At 41.9% G+C, this 14595-nt stretch overlaps 1 protein-coding gene across 5 annotated transcripts in view; it reads right to left on the reverse strand.

Annotated features, from left to right (window-relative positions):
• Positions 1-1167: 1167 nt before the first annotated feature.
• The window catches only part of ALKBH3 (alkB homolog 3, alpha-ketoglutarate dependent dioxygenase), a 36152-nt gene continuing 22724 nt past the window's right edge, over positions 1168-14595 (reverse strand). For 4 of the 5 annotated variants that reach the window (XM_060105298.1, XM_060105299.1, XM_060105297.1 and 1 more), the window contains exons 9-10: positions 2284-2382; positions 1168-1529 (exon numbers count right to left, since the gene is read on the reverse strand). In XM_060105298.1, the coding sequence (XP_059961281.1) occupies positions 1452-1529; positions 2284-2382 (177 nt within the window). In that variant the 3' untranslated portion in view covers positions 1168-1451. Of the gene's footprint in view, positions 1530-2283; positions 2383-6195; positions 7039-14595 lie in introns of those variants that run through there. The other variant, XM_060105301.1, reaches the window with a different exon arrangement.

The following is a 14595-nucleotide window of genomic DNA, read 5'->3' on the forward strand; positions in this document are numbered from 1 at the left end:
AGTCAGTATGATGTTCAGATTTCATAAAGCATTTAGCATTTCTTAGAGAAAGGAGCAACACACAGGGAACAACATTGAAAAGAAAGAGACTCTGGTTCAAGAAGCTACAGAGCTTGTCAGAGAACAGCGCCTGGCCAGGCATGGCATTCATCTGCCTTCTGGGGAAGAGCCTGCCCAGCCTTTGGCATTTTATTGTGATCATGGAGATCATCAATCTTACAGCACGGAATGGAAACAAGATCAAAAGCAAGAAGGCTCGCTAAACTTTCCCCGCAGGGAGCTAAGGGGAACTCTTAACTCTCTCGCCCTACTTTCATCCATTTAAATCCATTCTCTTTCTCTCCGGTTTTCCCTGTCTTGGTTTGGAATTGGCATGCTGCTCCTAAGTCAAGGGGTCAGGAAGACACATGCTTTTATGATGCAACAAGGGGCAGTTGCTCTGTCTGCTTTGGGAACCCTGGTGACATCAGAGACTAACCCTTTCATCTCGTGAACATGTGTAGAAGAAAACACTGAGTCAGAAGAAAGCCTTAGTCATAGGGCTACTGAACTCTAAAGTGAACAGGACTGTTAGGTAACTGAGTCTATTCCCTGTAGGACCGCTCCCGCTCCTATCTGGCTAGGGTTTAAATGACTCAAGTCATTCTCCAGGGGGAACTAATCTATGTAGAACAGCTGCCACTAGCAGGGCATTTGCTGCTCTTCAGCCGAAATTTCTCATGACATCACTCAATTCTTCCTCCCTTTGAGGGGACAGTTTTCTCTTGTATTTCAAGTAGTCCAGGTGGCTGCTTGGAGATGCACTGGAGAATACCACCTCTGCCCTTTATTCAGAGGCCTGTAACCTGTCTGGGCATATCCTGGGAAGATGGACAGGCAAGGAGACTCAGTTAAATAAAGTGCTCCCAGAATATGCAGCTTTGCATCACAATAGCACACAAGCCAAGATGTTCAGGAGTCAAGGCAGACTTCAGCAAAGCTCTGTTTGGGTTTTAGCAGCTGTCCGCCTACGGAAGGCTCCAGAGTCACTGACTCATATTTATACCTCCACTTTGCTAAAGGCACAAGGAACAAACATGTGTGGATTTACCCCGGAAGCAAAGTCCATTCATATTTCTTCAAATGAAGCGGGAGAGGGCAGAAAAAAAACTGCTTATGGACAAAATCATCTGTGAACACAGCCACAGCAGTTTTTAACTTGCCTAAAGAAAATATGTGATTTCAAAACATGATTAGGGATTACTGTTCCCACAGTAAACATATTACAAACATGAACTGCAGGCTGTCATTTAATAGGACTCCAAGCTGGGAAGCAAATCCCATCCACATCTTCCAAAGAGCCACACCATGAGAGCAGCTGGACCAGTCTCCGGAAGTTTCTTCATGGTGGAAGGTTTGCTCAGTCTCAGCACAGCTTCCCTCTCCAAGACCTCACATCACCAGTGTGCCCCTCAAGGGTCAGGATAAACTGTCCGAAAGGTCAAGTTTATTCTTGGTTCTCTAGAATGGTACTCCTTGGGCACTCGATGCTAAATGGAAATATGAATAACTCTGACATACGCACACTTACACTTTTATTCCAAAGCAATTTAAAACTTATTTATGAGGACATAGACATGTTTCAATTTTATCTCCCGTCAATGAGCAGCAATAGCTCTTTTAAGTCTTGTGGAGAAAGGTCTTCTTCTCTGAAACAAATCTCCACCACCACCCTCACTGTGATATGTCAACACCCTCACAGGGAGACAGTTTCATTTTTTCTAAGTGTTGCTCTTCCTCTCAGCCTCCTGCCATTTTTCCAAAGCTCAAAAGAAAACACATAAATGGCTGAGATCACAGACAGGCATGAGATTCCCCTCTCATGCTAAATGTTCTTAATTTGCACACCTTAAAAATGGCCTGGCCTAAGCTATGGAGCTGTGCAGCCCCATATGCTAGCCACTGGTTGCCAGCTCTAAATTAATTAAAAACTCAGTTCTTCAGCACACTAGCCATATCTCAAGAGGTCAACAGTCATGTGTATAGTGGCTACCACATTGGGCTGCACAGATACAGAGTATTTCCACCATCACTGGAAGTTCTAGTGGACACCGTTGCTGCAGAGGGCCATTTTGATTGTCAGTAGAATCAAAACCCCTTGGAAATGATGTCAGTTTATTGCCTCTTGCTCATTATAAAAGCCACTTGCTTTTCACCACGTCTAATATAGAAATTAATAACCGTAAGCCAGTCAGGAAACTGCCTCTACATGACAGCAAATCCATGTTACTTGCATGTTCTCACCTGCCAGTCTGCTTGGGTGGCTCCTTCCATGAGTAACAAGGTCCCGTGACCCAAGGGTAACTTCACTCTGTCCACATATGTGTAGTCTCCATTCTCTTCCTAGAAAACAGCATTCATTGCAAATGCATTCATTTGCTTGTGTGATCAAGTTGCTGCAACAGATCATGACACTGGTCAAAGAAATGCCGGCCTCCACTCAGCCAGACTGGCTCTGTCACTTGGCGGCTGACTGGCCTTAGGCAGGTTACTTCACCTCTCTGTTCTTGAATTTACTCACTTGTAAAATGAGGATGACGAGAGTACCTGCCACACAGGGCTGCTGTGAGCCTCAACTTACATATGTGAGAATTACTTGGAGACTGGTACGTATTAGGTACAGCATAACAGCTATTAGTACTAGTATTATCAGCATCCAAAATGCAGAAAAGCACATTCTGGCCGATGAAGGAATTCAGAGTCATTTATACAATAATTCTTCACATCTGCCTTATTCTGTGCCCTGTGTTTTGGCACAGTGTTAGGAGAATAGGCTTTCAGACAAGACATGGTGTGATGAGTTTTGATCCCCTTCTCATAATTTATGCTAATTCACTAATTGGTACCTATGTTAAAACTAGTCACAACTCTTCCTATAGCTACTTTGGTATTTTGGAGATATATTCTTGTTTCTTTCCAGAACAGTCAACAACAAGATTTTCTCAAAGCAGCAGGGAGCTCTGCTGTGACCAGAACAGTGTTGCTAAACTGAGACTGGCTGTGTAAGCCTTTGAGAATGGATCGCAACTCCTGAGCACCTAGGATACAAGTGCCCGTATTTACATTGCCCCTTTCTTCCAGAGCTCAAAGTCAATTCACGTCCAACACCGTAATGAAGCCTCCCAGAACAGGCTGCAATATGGCCAACAGGTGGTGTCACTCCTCCTCCACCACCGACAAAGGGGCACATTAAACAACTTCCTTGTTCACAGAGCACGTCAAGAATTGAGAGCACGTCAAGAACAAAGAGCACATCAAGAATTGAGACCGGGACAGACCCAAGTTTCCTGACTTCTTCACCTCCATTCCGGGCAGATTCGTCCATTCATCTGCTTCACTTCCAATGCAAGAGATTACATTTGGGTTACTACAGGATTAATTTCACTGCAATGCTGTGTTTATGTTTATTATTGTAGGGGTGCTTCTGAGAATGTAACTGTTTACAATGATTTCCCCCAGGAAAATCAAAATCAAAACAAAATGAACTTCCATAAACAGTCTAGGTTCCAGTCCCCAGCCCTTGGCAGTGACTTTGTCAAGCACTGTCATAACTTTATAAGCAGAAGATATAAGCAATGTTTGAAATAACTTTTGGTCTCAGTGATTGATTTTCTGTCTGCCACCTTCTGTCTTCCAGTAATAAGTAAGCACCAAAACATTTACCTCTGACCCCTCAGCCAACCAGTGGGAAGGTGACCCTGTCCTCAGGTAGCCCAGCTCCACCTCAGAAAAGCAAAAGGTTGCTCTCTGAAGAAAGTATTCCAGACAGAGGAGATGTATGTTCTACTGAAGAAAAGATATCAGAAGGGAGTGCATCGTTCATGAGATCAGAGGGTCCAAGGCTCCTTGATTTAGGCTGTAAAGTCAGTTACCAGATCAAGGTTCAACACAGCTAGAAACAGAACTGTTGTTGCCCTCTATATAATCCAGAAGTACAACGGGGCCTTAGTCTATAAACCAAGCACAGACACTAAGACAGGAGAGTGCAGTGGACAGGAAAGACACGTAACACAACAGGAAGAGAATCCTGAGATGAAGATCTCTTAGAACATTAAAACATTATTGGGATAACACTGTACCTCAACTACACTTCAATTTAAAAAAAGAAAAAAAATACACTAAGGAGGAAAAGCATGTTCTAGGAAGAAGGAATTGTATATGCAACAGCCCAGAGGCCAAGAAACTAAGCCCCATCCTGTGTACACAGGTCTGTGAGACCAGGGAACAGGTGTAAGGAGTAATTTGCAGAAGTTAGAAAAGTTAAGAGCCAGCATTTTCTAATCCAGTGTTGCTCTGCCAAAGCCACTGTAATAAAATGCAAATTTGATCTCAGAATGCCTCTCCCTTGCTTCAAATACTTTAATGACATCCCAAAGGTTTCAGGATGAAGTTCAAATCCATTAGCTTGGCGCCCAAGGCTCTTGATGACCTGCGTGCTCCTTCTCTTTAGTTTCAGTTCCTACCTCTCTCTCATGGGCACCCTGTACTCCAAATAAACCGAACTACTTACAGTTTTCCAAACATGAAAAAAAAAAAAAACATTATTGGGGAGGAGGGAGTGCTAAGGCCAGTGGAAGAGAAGAGGGGAGCACTGTAACTCTACCTGGAAACATGAAGCAGGAACAGACCCAGCAAGTGAAAGAGAATTCCAAATGCGAGAGGGAAATATCAGCATGGATGGAAAGTGATGTTCAACAGAGCCACGTCTCCCTCACTATTCCTAAGATCTGAGGTTTTCAAATTAGAGAAAGCCTCAGGTTGGTTTGAAACACATTACATCCAGTATAACCATTAGTTGTACCAAAGAGCAAAAGAGGGTGAGCCTTCACTTGGCAGGGAGCTACTCTCATCAGTCCCTGAAGGAGACAGTGATACCAGCACACTCACAGCGAGAGGTGATGTCATTACTTTGCTGCTTGTTATTCGTTCCTTCCAACACCCTTGGCTTAGGAAGTACATTCCTAATTCACAGAAGGAGACAGAAAGGAGGACAGGGGATCCTATCAAGGCAACACAGAGCTCCCGAATGCTTCCTTCCCGAGACCAGAGCAGCAACAGACCAAAGAGCCATGCTTTAACTTCACCAAGATACACAGAGACTTTTTCCACTGAGGAAGCAGATAAAAGGCCAGAGGAGCTGACGTGGCTAAGCGTAAGGGCTCAGTTGATAAACGGATAAGCGACAGTGGAAGCACAGTTCAGACTGTTTAGAGGAATGCACTCACAGCCATTAAACATGGTTAAGTTACCCAAACACTGCTCTGTAACCCTTTTGATTTACTCAGGTCTTTCTTCAAAACAAAACAAAACACACCCATTAAAAGGCCATGGCTTAGGATAAAATTTTTCATTCCCGATCCCAGTTAAAAGAAACTTTTAGGGTCACAGTCAGTCTACAGGGTGGGTTTTGCTGTTGATATTCTTGGTTTTCCACACACTTGAAACCTCACAGGTAGATGGAAAAAGCAAAAAAAAATTTTTTTAATATTAATGTTAATCAACATTCTCACTCCCTCCCCAACCATAGCCAATTCATCTGAATGCTTAATTATAATTTCCAGTGAATGCTGGGGTTTTCCAAAGTTCCACAACTTTCACCAAGATCTCAGCTTATCCAGTTTCCTTTAGAAAAATATTATTTAGGGACTTCCCTGGTGGTCTAGTGGTTAAGACTCCGCACTCTCAATGCAGGGAGCCAGGGTTCAACCCCTGGTCAGGGAACTAGATGCGACATGCCGCAACTAGGAGCCCGCGTGCCGCAAATAAAAATCCCACGTGCCACAACTAAGACCCGACACAGCCAAATAAATAAATATTTTTTTTTAAATGCTATTTAAGAAAAAAAAAAGCCTGGGTGTATATTGTTATATCATTACAAACCACCCAACAGATAAGAAATCTAAACATTTTTCTTTTCACTGGAAAGGAAACTTCACACTGTATGAGATCTATGTAGATTTTTCATGTAATTGCGCCTTTCTTGTCCTAAAAAAGGTGTCTTAGAAATTATAGGGTTGGCCAAAAAGTTCCTTTGGTTTTTAAGTAAAAATAAAAGTCACTTTTCATTTTCACCAAGAACTTTATTGAACAACGTATTCAACCTTTTGTTCCACTACCTTCTGCCATTTTCCAGGCAACTTCATAATTCCATCTTCCCAAAACTTTTAATCTTTTTGAGCAAAGAATTGTTCCAGGTGCCTTTTACAGTCTTCCAGGGAATTGAAATTTTTTCCATTAAGAGAATTTTGTAAAGACCGAAATAAATGGAAATCCGAAGGTGCAATGTCTGATGAATACGGCAGATGAATCAGAACTTCCTAGCCAAGTTGTAACAGTTTTCGCCTAGTCATCAAAGAAACACGTGGTCTCGCACTATCTTGATGGAAGATTACGCGTTCTCTGTTGACTAATTCTGGACACATTTGTCAAGTGCTGCTTTCAGTTGGTCTAACTGGGAGCAGTATTTGTTGGAATTAATCACTCGGTTTTCTGGGAAGCTCATAATAGAGGACTCCCTTCCAATCCCACCATATACACAACATCACCTTTGGCCCAGCCTTTGGTGTGGTTGGCAGGGGTTCATTTTGCTCGCCTCACGATCTCTTCTGTTCCACATTATTGTACAGTATCCACTTTTAACTGCCCATCACAATTTATTTTAAAAATGGAACATTTCCATATGTTTAAGTAGAGAATCGCACGCGGAAATACGGTCAAGGTTTTTTTTGCTTAACTTATGTGGAACCCAAACATCGAAGCAATGAACATAACCAAGCTGGTGCAAATGATTTTCAGTGTTTGATTTGGATATTTTGAGTATGTCGGCTATCTCCCACATGGTATAACGTTGATTGTTCTCAATTAATGTCTCGATTTGATCGCTATCAACTTCAACTGGTCTACCCGACCGTGGAGCATCGTCCAGCAAGAAATCTCCAGCACGAAACTTCGAAAACCACTTTAGACACGTTCGATCAGTCACAGCACCTTCTCCATACACTGCATGAATATTTTTTGTGTTTCAGTTGTTTTTACCTTTCTTAAAATAATAAAGCATAATATGCTGAAAATGTTGCTTTCCCCCCATCTTTAATATTAAAATGGCTACACAAAAATTCACCAATCTTGATTTTGTTTAATGCACACTGATATGACAGCTGTCACAATACAATCTAACAAAATTGTTTCAAATGATGTTAAAGACAACTAAGCGCTACTAGAGTCACCTTTTGGCCAAGCCAATACAAACATCAGTGCTTGAAAATCATCATTGGCATAGTTTTTTTTCCTACTATAAAAGTAACATAAGTTCACTAGAGTAACTGACACACTTGAATTACCTGTTCAACGTCTGCCTTCTTGATCTCTGATAATAAACTCCATGAGGGGAGGGCTATGCTGTCTTTCCCTCTTGAAATACGCTCAATGCCTATCACACATATCAATAAATATGTCCTGAATGACTGAGGAAAAGCACCAATATAGAAATCACCTTTAATCCCGTCATCCAGAATTCATACAACACATACACAGGGAATAGTCTACACATACAATCATGCACTCATTTTTAACATTGTATTGTGAGCATTTTCTACATCTTAGATGTACTGTATTTTAAAAATATGGCTGTATAATATTCCTTTGTATGAACACATCCTTCCTCCTTTAAACTCACAAATTATTTTTTGACCACCTACATATGTTAGGCATTATGCTAGTGCTAAGGATATAGCAGTTAGGTACACATGGTTGGAAACAGAGATTTTAATATACCAGTAATACTTAAAAAAAAAAAAAAAGAAAGGAAAGAACAACCTACTGCAAGTAGATCTTGGGCTAAACATCTCTGAGTATATTTCTAGGATATATTCTTTAAAGTGGAATAACTGGATCTAAGGGTATGAACTTGAAGGCACTTTGATTTATCCATCAAACTGCTTTAAGAAGGTTGTGGCAATTTATAATTCCAGCAAAAAAAATGTGACAGCACCTGCCTTCTGAGCGCATCACCAGTATATGGAACATTATCCATTGGCAAAAAAGATGAGGGAAAAATGGCAATTCATTCTTCAAACATAGAGTTCTTTAATAACTAACCAAGTTCACCGTTTTTTCACATGGCTATGTGCTGTTTGCATTTCTTCTACTGTAAACTCTGTTCGTGTCTTTTGTCCATCATTCTATGGGGTGTTAATGTTTTTCTTATTGATCTGTAACCATGTACAGTAAGATATTTTCCCTTTGTTATACTTTATATAAATATGTTTCTCATTTGCTATTTGCCTTTTAACTGCATTTATGATATTTAACACAGAATAACTCAAAAATTTTTACAGTCAACTCTACTGATCTTTCTTTGGCTCTCCTTCATGGTTTTTTCCCGTCTTCAGGAAACTTAAATATACAACTGCAATTCCTTTCAGTTAAAAAAAAAGTCTATATTTTTTAGATTTAACTCTTTAATCCACCTGGAGTTGGCTCCCCACTTCCCTGCCCCAAGTGTCTTTTCATAACGATTTCCAGGTACTTAAACCAAGGCATCCTGCTAGACTTTCTGGACAGGATCAACCATGGTGTACGCTGCTAAAGTACCAGGCATGTTAGGGACCATCTGTACCCAGTACTGCTAATTCTCACCACAACCCTGTAAGGGACATGATATTCTCCTTTGTATTATAAGCAAAGGAAGCTGGAGGGAAAGTACGTTTCTAAGGCAAAAGGCTGGCTAGAGGCAGGTAGGCAAGTATTTGAACTTAGATCTGCCTGGCTCTAAAGCCTGTATTTTTTCCCCCTTGTTGTGCTCTCCAAAGTTATCTCTCTTTCTTCTGAAATCCTGTGATTATTTCCTATCTGAATTATATGGCACACTGACTATACTGTAAGGGTCACAAACATCAGCAAGTAGCATAAACAAGGGGCGTGGGCCAGGTGCAACACAGTGGGGAGTGGGGACCATGGAGAACTAGAGAGCACAGGGCCTGCATACAGGTGGGAGCCACTCTGCAGCTCCCTCACCGTTCCCCTGGAGTTGCCCGATCTTCTGGGTTTTCCAGGGAAACTGATAACGGGAGTTTTATATGAAATCTCCTGAGTTAGAAATTTTGGCAACTAACTCAGTTTCTTTAGAAACCCTGGGAAGTATATAAAGAAAACAAGTCTGAGGACCAGTTTCCGCTTAAGAGCTACCCAACTGAGCCGCTGGTGGACCCCTCACATGACTCCTTCTTTTATGCCCATGTCTTGTCATCGTATGTAAGCTCCCAAGCAAGGCCACATGTTATCTGCCAGGCTTCTTTGATGCCCCTTTGCCATTCCACATGGCAGTGCCTGAAACAAAGCTCAGGACAGATATGCTGCTTCAAGTATCACATTCTTAATCTCAGTGATCCCAACGCAATCAGAAAAGGCCATGGATGCAAAATATGCTTCCAAATTAATGATCTTAGTCAACAGTGAGACATTTGGTTTTCCAAGTCACCTCTGATCTCCTAGGTGAGCTACATACTAGAAATTTTCCCATCTTTTTACTAAGAAGATGCTTATAATAACAAAACACAAATGAGCAGAAAGGTCAAACAAAACAAAGTAGAAGCGCTCTACCTGTTTCTCATTTCCCAAACTCACAGGAAGCACCCAACATACACTAACTCTTATTAGTTTCTTCATTGGAGGCACCAGGAATGGCTTCGAGGCTATAGTGGGCCCCTGAAGCCTGGAGAGGACTTAAGTTAATGAGAAGGTGGAGAGCACATGCCGAAGGAGCAAAGAGACAGTTCAGCAGAACAGTGCAATCGCACAGGGACAGTGAGACACCAGAGTCGGTGGGGCATAGATTATGTAAAGATTTGACAGTCTGGCTGAGGAGTTTACATTTACGATTTGTTCCAATAGGAGCAAATAAAGACTTCTGAGTTGGAAAACAAAGTGATGAAAGCAGTGAGCTCAATCCTGGCTCTCTGTGCCTCTTTCTCTGTTCTTTTGCCCTGAATTGATAATGGTGCAATTCCATAGCTTTACATATTATCTAGATTATTAGTTTCAATTCAGTTCAACAAATAATTGTCTGTGCAATGTGGTGCAAGTGATAGAATACCGTGCCTCAGCCACCTCACCTGTACCATGGGGATAACAGCACTATCAACTTGACAAGATTACTGGAGGCTGCATGTAAAGCACTTAGAACAAAGCCAGGCACAGAGTCAGTACTATACACTTGTTACTGATCACCATCCCTTTACTGTTGTTATTGTTGTTGTTATCCTGACAATTCCCAAATGATAGCTCTAGCACAGACCTGTCATGTGAAGCCCAGACTTCATAGCCAATGTCCTACTTTACATTTGGAAGTCTCAAGTGTCTCGAACATACCATGTAGAAGAAGGAACTCTTGTTACCCTCTACAGACCTCCCCTAAATAAGAGCAAAATAAAATGCAAAACCCCTGCTCCTGCTCCCTCTGAGTAAACAGCACCTCCATCCACCAACTGCTCAAGCCAGAAACCTGGTTCACCCTCCAAAACATACCTCAAATTCATTCACTTTGTTCTTCCCCACTGCCACCATCTGAGTCCAAATCACCAGTCTCCCACTAAAAATACGGAAACAACCTTTCATTTAGTCTCCTACTCTTGCCTCTGCCTGAATTATTCTTCACACAGCAGCCAGAGAGCTCTTTTAAAAATATAAACCAGAGCATGTCACAACCTCATTTATTCCCATTGCACTTAGAGTAAAATCTAAATTCAGAGCTCCAACCACAAGATGTAATTATCTCTCTCCATTCATTTATCTTCTAGCTCCTGTGACATCCATGAGGGCAGGGTCCATGTCTGCCATATTTACTGCTATACCTGCAGAGTTGAGCATAGTACCTGACACATAGTAGGTGCTCAATTAATATTTGTGAGCAGGAGGTGGGGGGAGAGAGAAAAAAAAATGAGCTGTTCCTGAAAATATCTGGCATCTGGATATCAGACAGAACTAGGGAGGAAAGATTAGAATTAAAGATATCAGGGTGGAAAAAGGTCATTTTAGTATTTTAGACGTGTGGTAAAAAGAGCCTGGAATGAAGCTGCTGTTAGAAGGATAAGTTTTTCAGACACTTCAAGAAAGAACTAAGAAGATTTGGGAACTGAAACAATTAAAATGAGAGAATGGGAAGAACTAAAAATAACTTACAATGTAAACCTGGCCAAGAGAATAGTGACATCATGAACATAAACGGCCTTATGGGTGGGTGAAACTGTGGAGTTTTCTGAGAGAACAACAATAAATCTGATTTTACAATTTCAGGTTAGACGTCACATGCTGTTATACGTGGAAATGTCTCGTGAACATGTACAAAGTGATGACTAGAACCTGAGATAAAAGTCAAAACTGGAAATAAGATCCAGAAGTTGCTCCACCAAAGAAGAAATGGTTGAAGCCATAAGAACAAATGAAATCCCATTTATTTACTTATTCAACAAAATACCGCCCCCCCCTGCAGACACACACACCATACACACACACACACACACACACACACACAGTGCTAAAGGCTGGGACGTAATGATAAACAAGACAGAAGTGGACCTTGCCTATACAGCATTTACAATCTACTGCTAGGTCATAATTTCCTAAAAAGTAATGTAGACAAAGATAACAGAATCGAAGACAACCTTGAATATCCATATTTAAGGGGTGCAAAGGGAAAAAAACCTCAAAGGAGGCAGAGAAGTAGCAATGAGAAAAGTGTGAGAATAGCTAAGATAATACAATATTTCAGAAGCCAATAAGAGAAAGAAAAGGCAGCTAACAGATGGCTAAGTTTCAGGCAGAGAGGTGCTGGACACTGGTGACCAATGTTACAAAGAAGAGGAGAATGATGACTGAGAAAAGGCCAGAGGACTCGCTCTTTAGGACAGTGGTATAGTATATTCGCAGCGTGGTGGGATGGAGCTAGAGAGCAGGTGTTCCAAAAGTAAGTTAAGTTGTAGGAAAGGGAAACTGCAGATAGAGACAACTTATCCCAGAATCCGTGCTTCAAAATCAAGAAGAAACCAAGATGTTAGAGTGCCTGCAGAATCAAGCAAAGGGTTTTCTCAAGACAGATAGAATAGGAATTTCCCTAGCTCTCCAGTCCAAGAATCAGATACATGGTAGAGCTGCTTGACAAGTATGGTCAATTGAGGCTTTTTTGCAGACTGAAATAATATTTGAAAACTAAATGCCAGCACGTGCTACAGCTACTTAGCCTGCTGGAGCCAAGGGTCCCTTTACTTGCCCTACCTCCCAACTTATGGCCATGCCAAAATGTTCCCCTCTCCTCTTTTTTAATCATTTCTTTCCAGCTTGTTTTCCCAATCAAATTGTGGTGTTGCTTTGCCCTTGAGAACCTGGCTGGCTTCTAGACAGCTTCATCGATCATCAAAGCTTGCAGCTATATTTGGACAGAAAAGTTGTTCCTACAGCAATGATGTAAGAACACAGCTGGACGTTTTGTTCATAGTGGTAATGTATCTTTTAAATCTGACACAAACAAAACATATTAGTTATGGAAATTATGGAGACAGAATAAAGCTAGGACCCCACAAAGTCATCTCTACAGTTAGTCTGCTGACTCAAACCACGCCTGCAAAGATGGCATCCTCAATATCAATCTGGAAAACATTACTTTAGAAAAAGAAGCAGCTGTTTCTGAAATAAGATCTGCTAAAGGAAGAGGCTAGCTGGAAAAGCAAAGATTTGAAATGACCGAGATTATCTGTTCAAAACAGTTTTGAGCTCGCTTGCCACACACAAATCTTGGGGTTTTTATCAAACTCTTTTCCTGACTTTTGACATGGATTTGGCATGAAAGGTTCTAGCGAGGTGAGTGAGAATACTAAGTATGGGGGACTAGCACGTGCAATCAATCATCCTATACCAGGCGAACCCAGTGATTGTAAAAGGCAAATGCAGTTTACAGTGAAACACCTGCCGACAGTATTTGTTGTTCAGATTTGTTGTTGATATAGTATCGGTGGTGGGGTGGGGGTCAGAAGTTACTGAATTTAAGCAAAAAGAAGCTTGGCTTTACACTGACTGTTACAGTCATTCTAGCCACACTGAATGTGCCTTAATGTAATGAAGATGCCATTCTTGGTGATATAATGTTTCCAAGAAATGCAACTTAAAGGAACTGCTATTTTGAAAGAGCTTCCACTCAACACTGTAGCACCAGAAATAAACACTTTCCTTCCTCTAAGAGCATACAGAACAAATTCCACGAAGCCTGACATCCAGCTGACCCCAGTCACCAGCAAAAGTGCAGGGTTCTCCAGTCATCCATTAAATCAGAACGTTCATTCCCAAACCATTCCGGGACATAACCTGATCAGACATAATCTCCCACACCCACCCCTGCGCCCTTCCACTGTGTCCGCTGGAATTCTCATTCAGTGATGAGCAAACACCCGCCTATATCCTCAACCTCATGTGCTCAGAAGATTCCAAATTCCCTGAAACTCTCTCTCCTGTGGAAGCTGATCACATCTCTTGTGTCTACAGAGCCAGGGGATACTCCTTATTAACGCTTTCAGACCATATTCCCATGCCTCTCGTAAAAATACCTGCTTCTCGGAGCTCCTGTCATTAAAGCTGTCCACCTCCCTTCTTCTCTGCCTCGGTCCCAGGAAGTATAACAACCTCCTAATTGGTCTCCTGGCTTCCACTCTTGCTCCTACCTAGCCCGAGCTCCACGCAGTAGCAACTGACCTTGTAAAATTTCAATCGGAACATGTCACTCTTCTGCTTAACACATTTCAATGGCTTCTTGATGTACTTAAAATAAAATCCGCTCCTTCCTGAGGCTCATGAGTCTCCGCATGATCTGGCACTGCCCCACTCCTCCCATCTCATCACTTGCTACTCTCCTTGCTCACTCTGCTCCACTGTGGGGCCTTCTCCTCCTTCCTCAAACTCACTAAGCTCTTCTCTGCCTCAGCTAAGCAGTCATCCACCATGAAGATGTGGCTTATGAAAGATGGAAAAATTACCAGAAGGCTTAGGAACAGTTTTTTAGAGTATGGCAAAGTGGAGGGAAAAAAACTCTACCACTGAGACAACATTCAAAAAAAAGTTTGCAAGCAGATCCCATACATAATTGGGGCACACAGACACTTGACCGATCACTTTGGAAAAGGTTGTTCTCCCAAGACGAAAAGTACTATCGGTGGCAATATGAAACTGGGAGGCTCTTTGCAAAAATCAATTATTCCCAGTGGCAGTCAGGACATGGATTCTAGCCTGAGACAAGGCCCCAAGGAAGCAAATGATGGTTCTAACTCCCAAAAGATCTCGTGTCGGTAGAGAATTCAGGTCCTACCAGGACTATTTATCTGTATCTGCTTAAACATGCACAAATTAATTTCCCACTCACTCATGCTCTCCAAACCACTGCATGACCCTACAGATAGGAGCTCAAAAACTCAGCCACCATTCCTGACCCACAGGCCACTTTACCCTCTCAGAGTCTCCTTTGTACTCCCTCAGTGAATGCCATTCACAGTCCAAGGCAAACTTGGAGGTTGGCTG

This window comes from Mesoplodon densirostris, chromosome 7 (assembly GCF_025265405.1).
Source record: "Mesoplodon densirostris isolate mMesDen1 chromosome 7, mMesDen1 primary haplotype, whole genome shotgun sequence".
Lineage (NCBI taxonomy): Eukaryota > Metazoa > Chordata > Mammalia > Artiodactyla > Ziphiidae > Mesoplodon > Mesoplodon densirostris.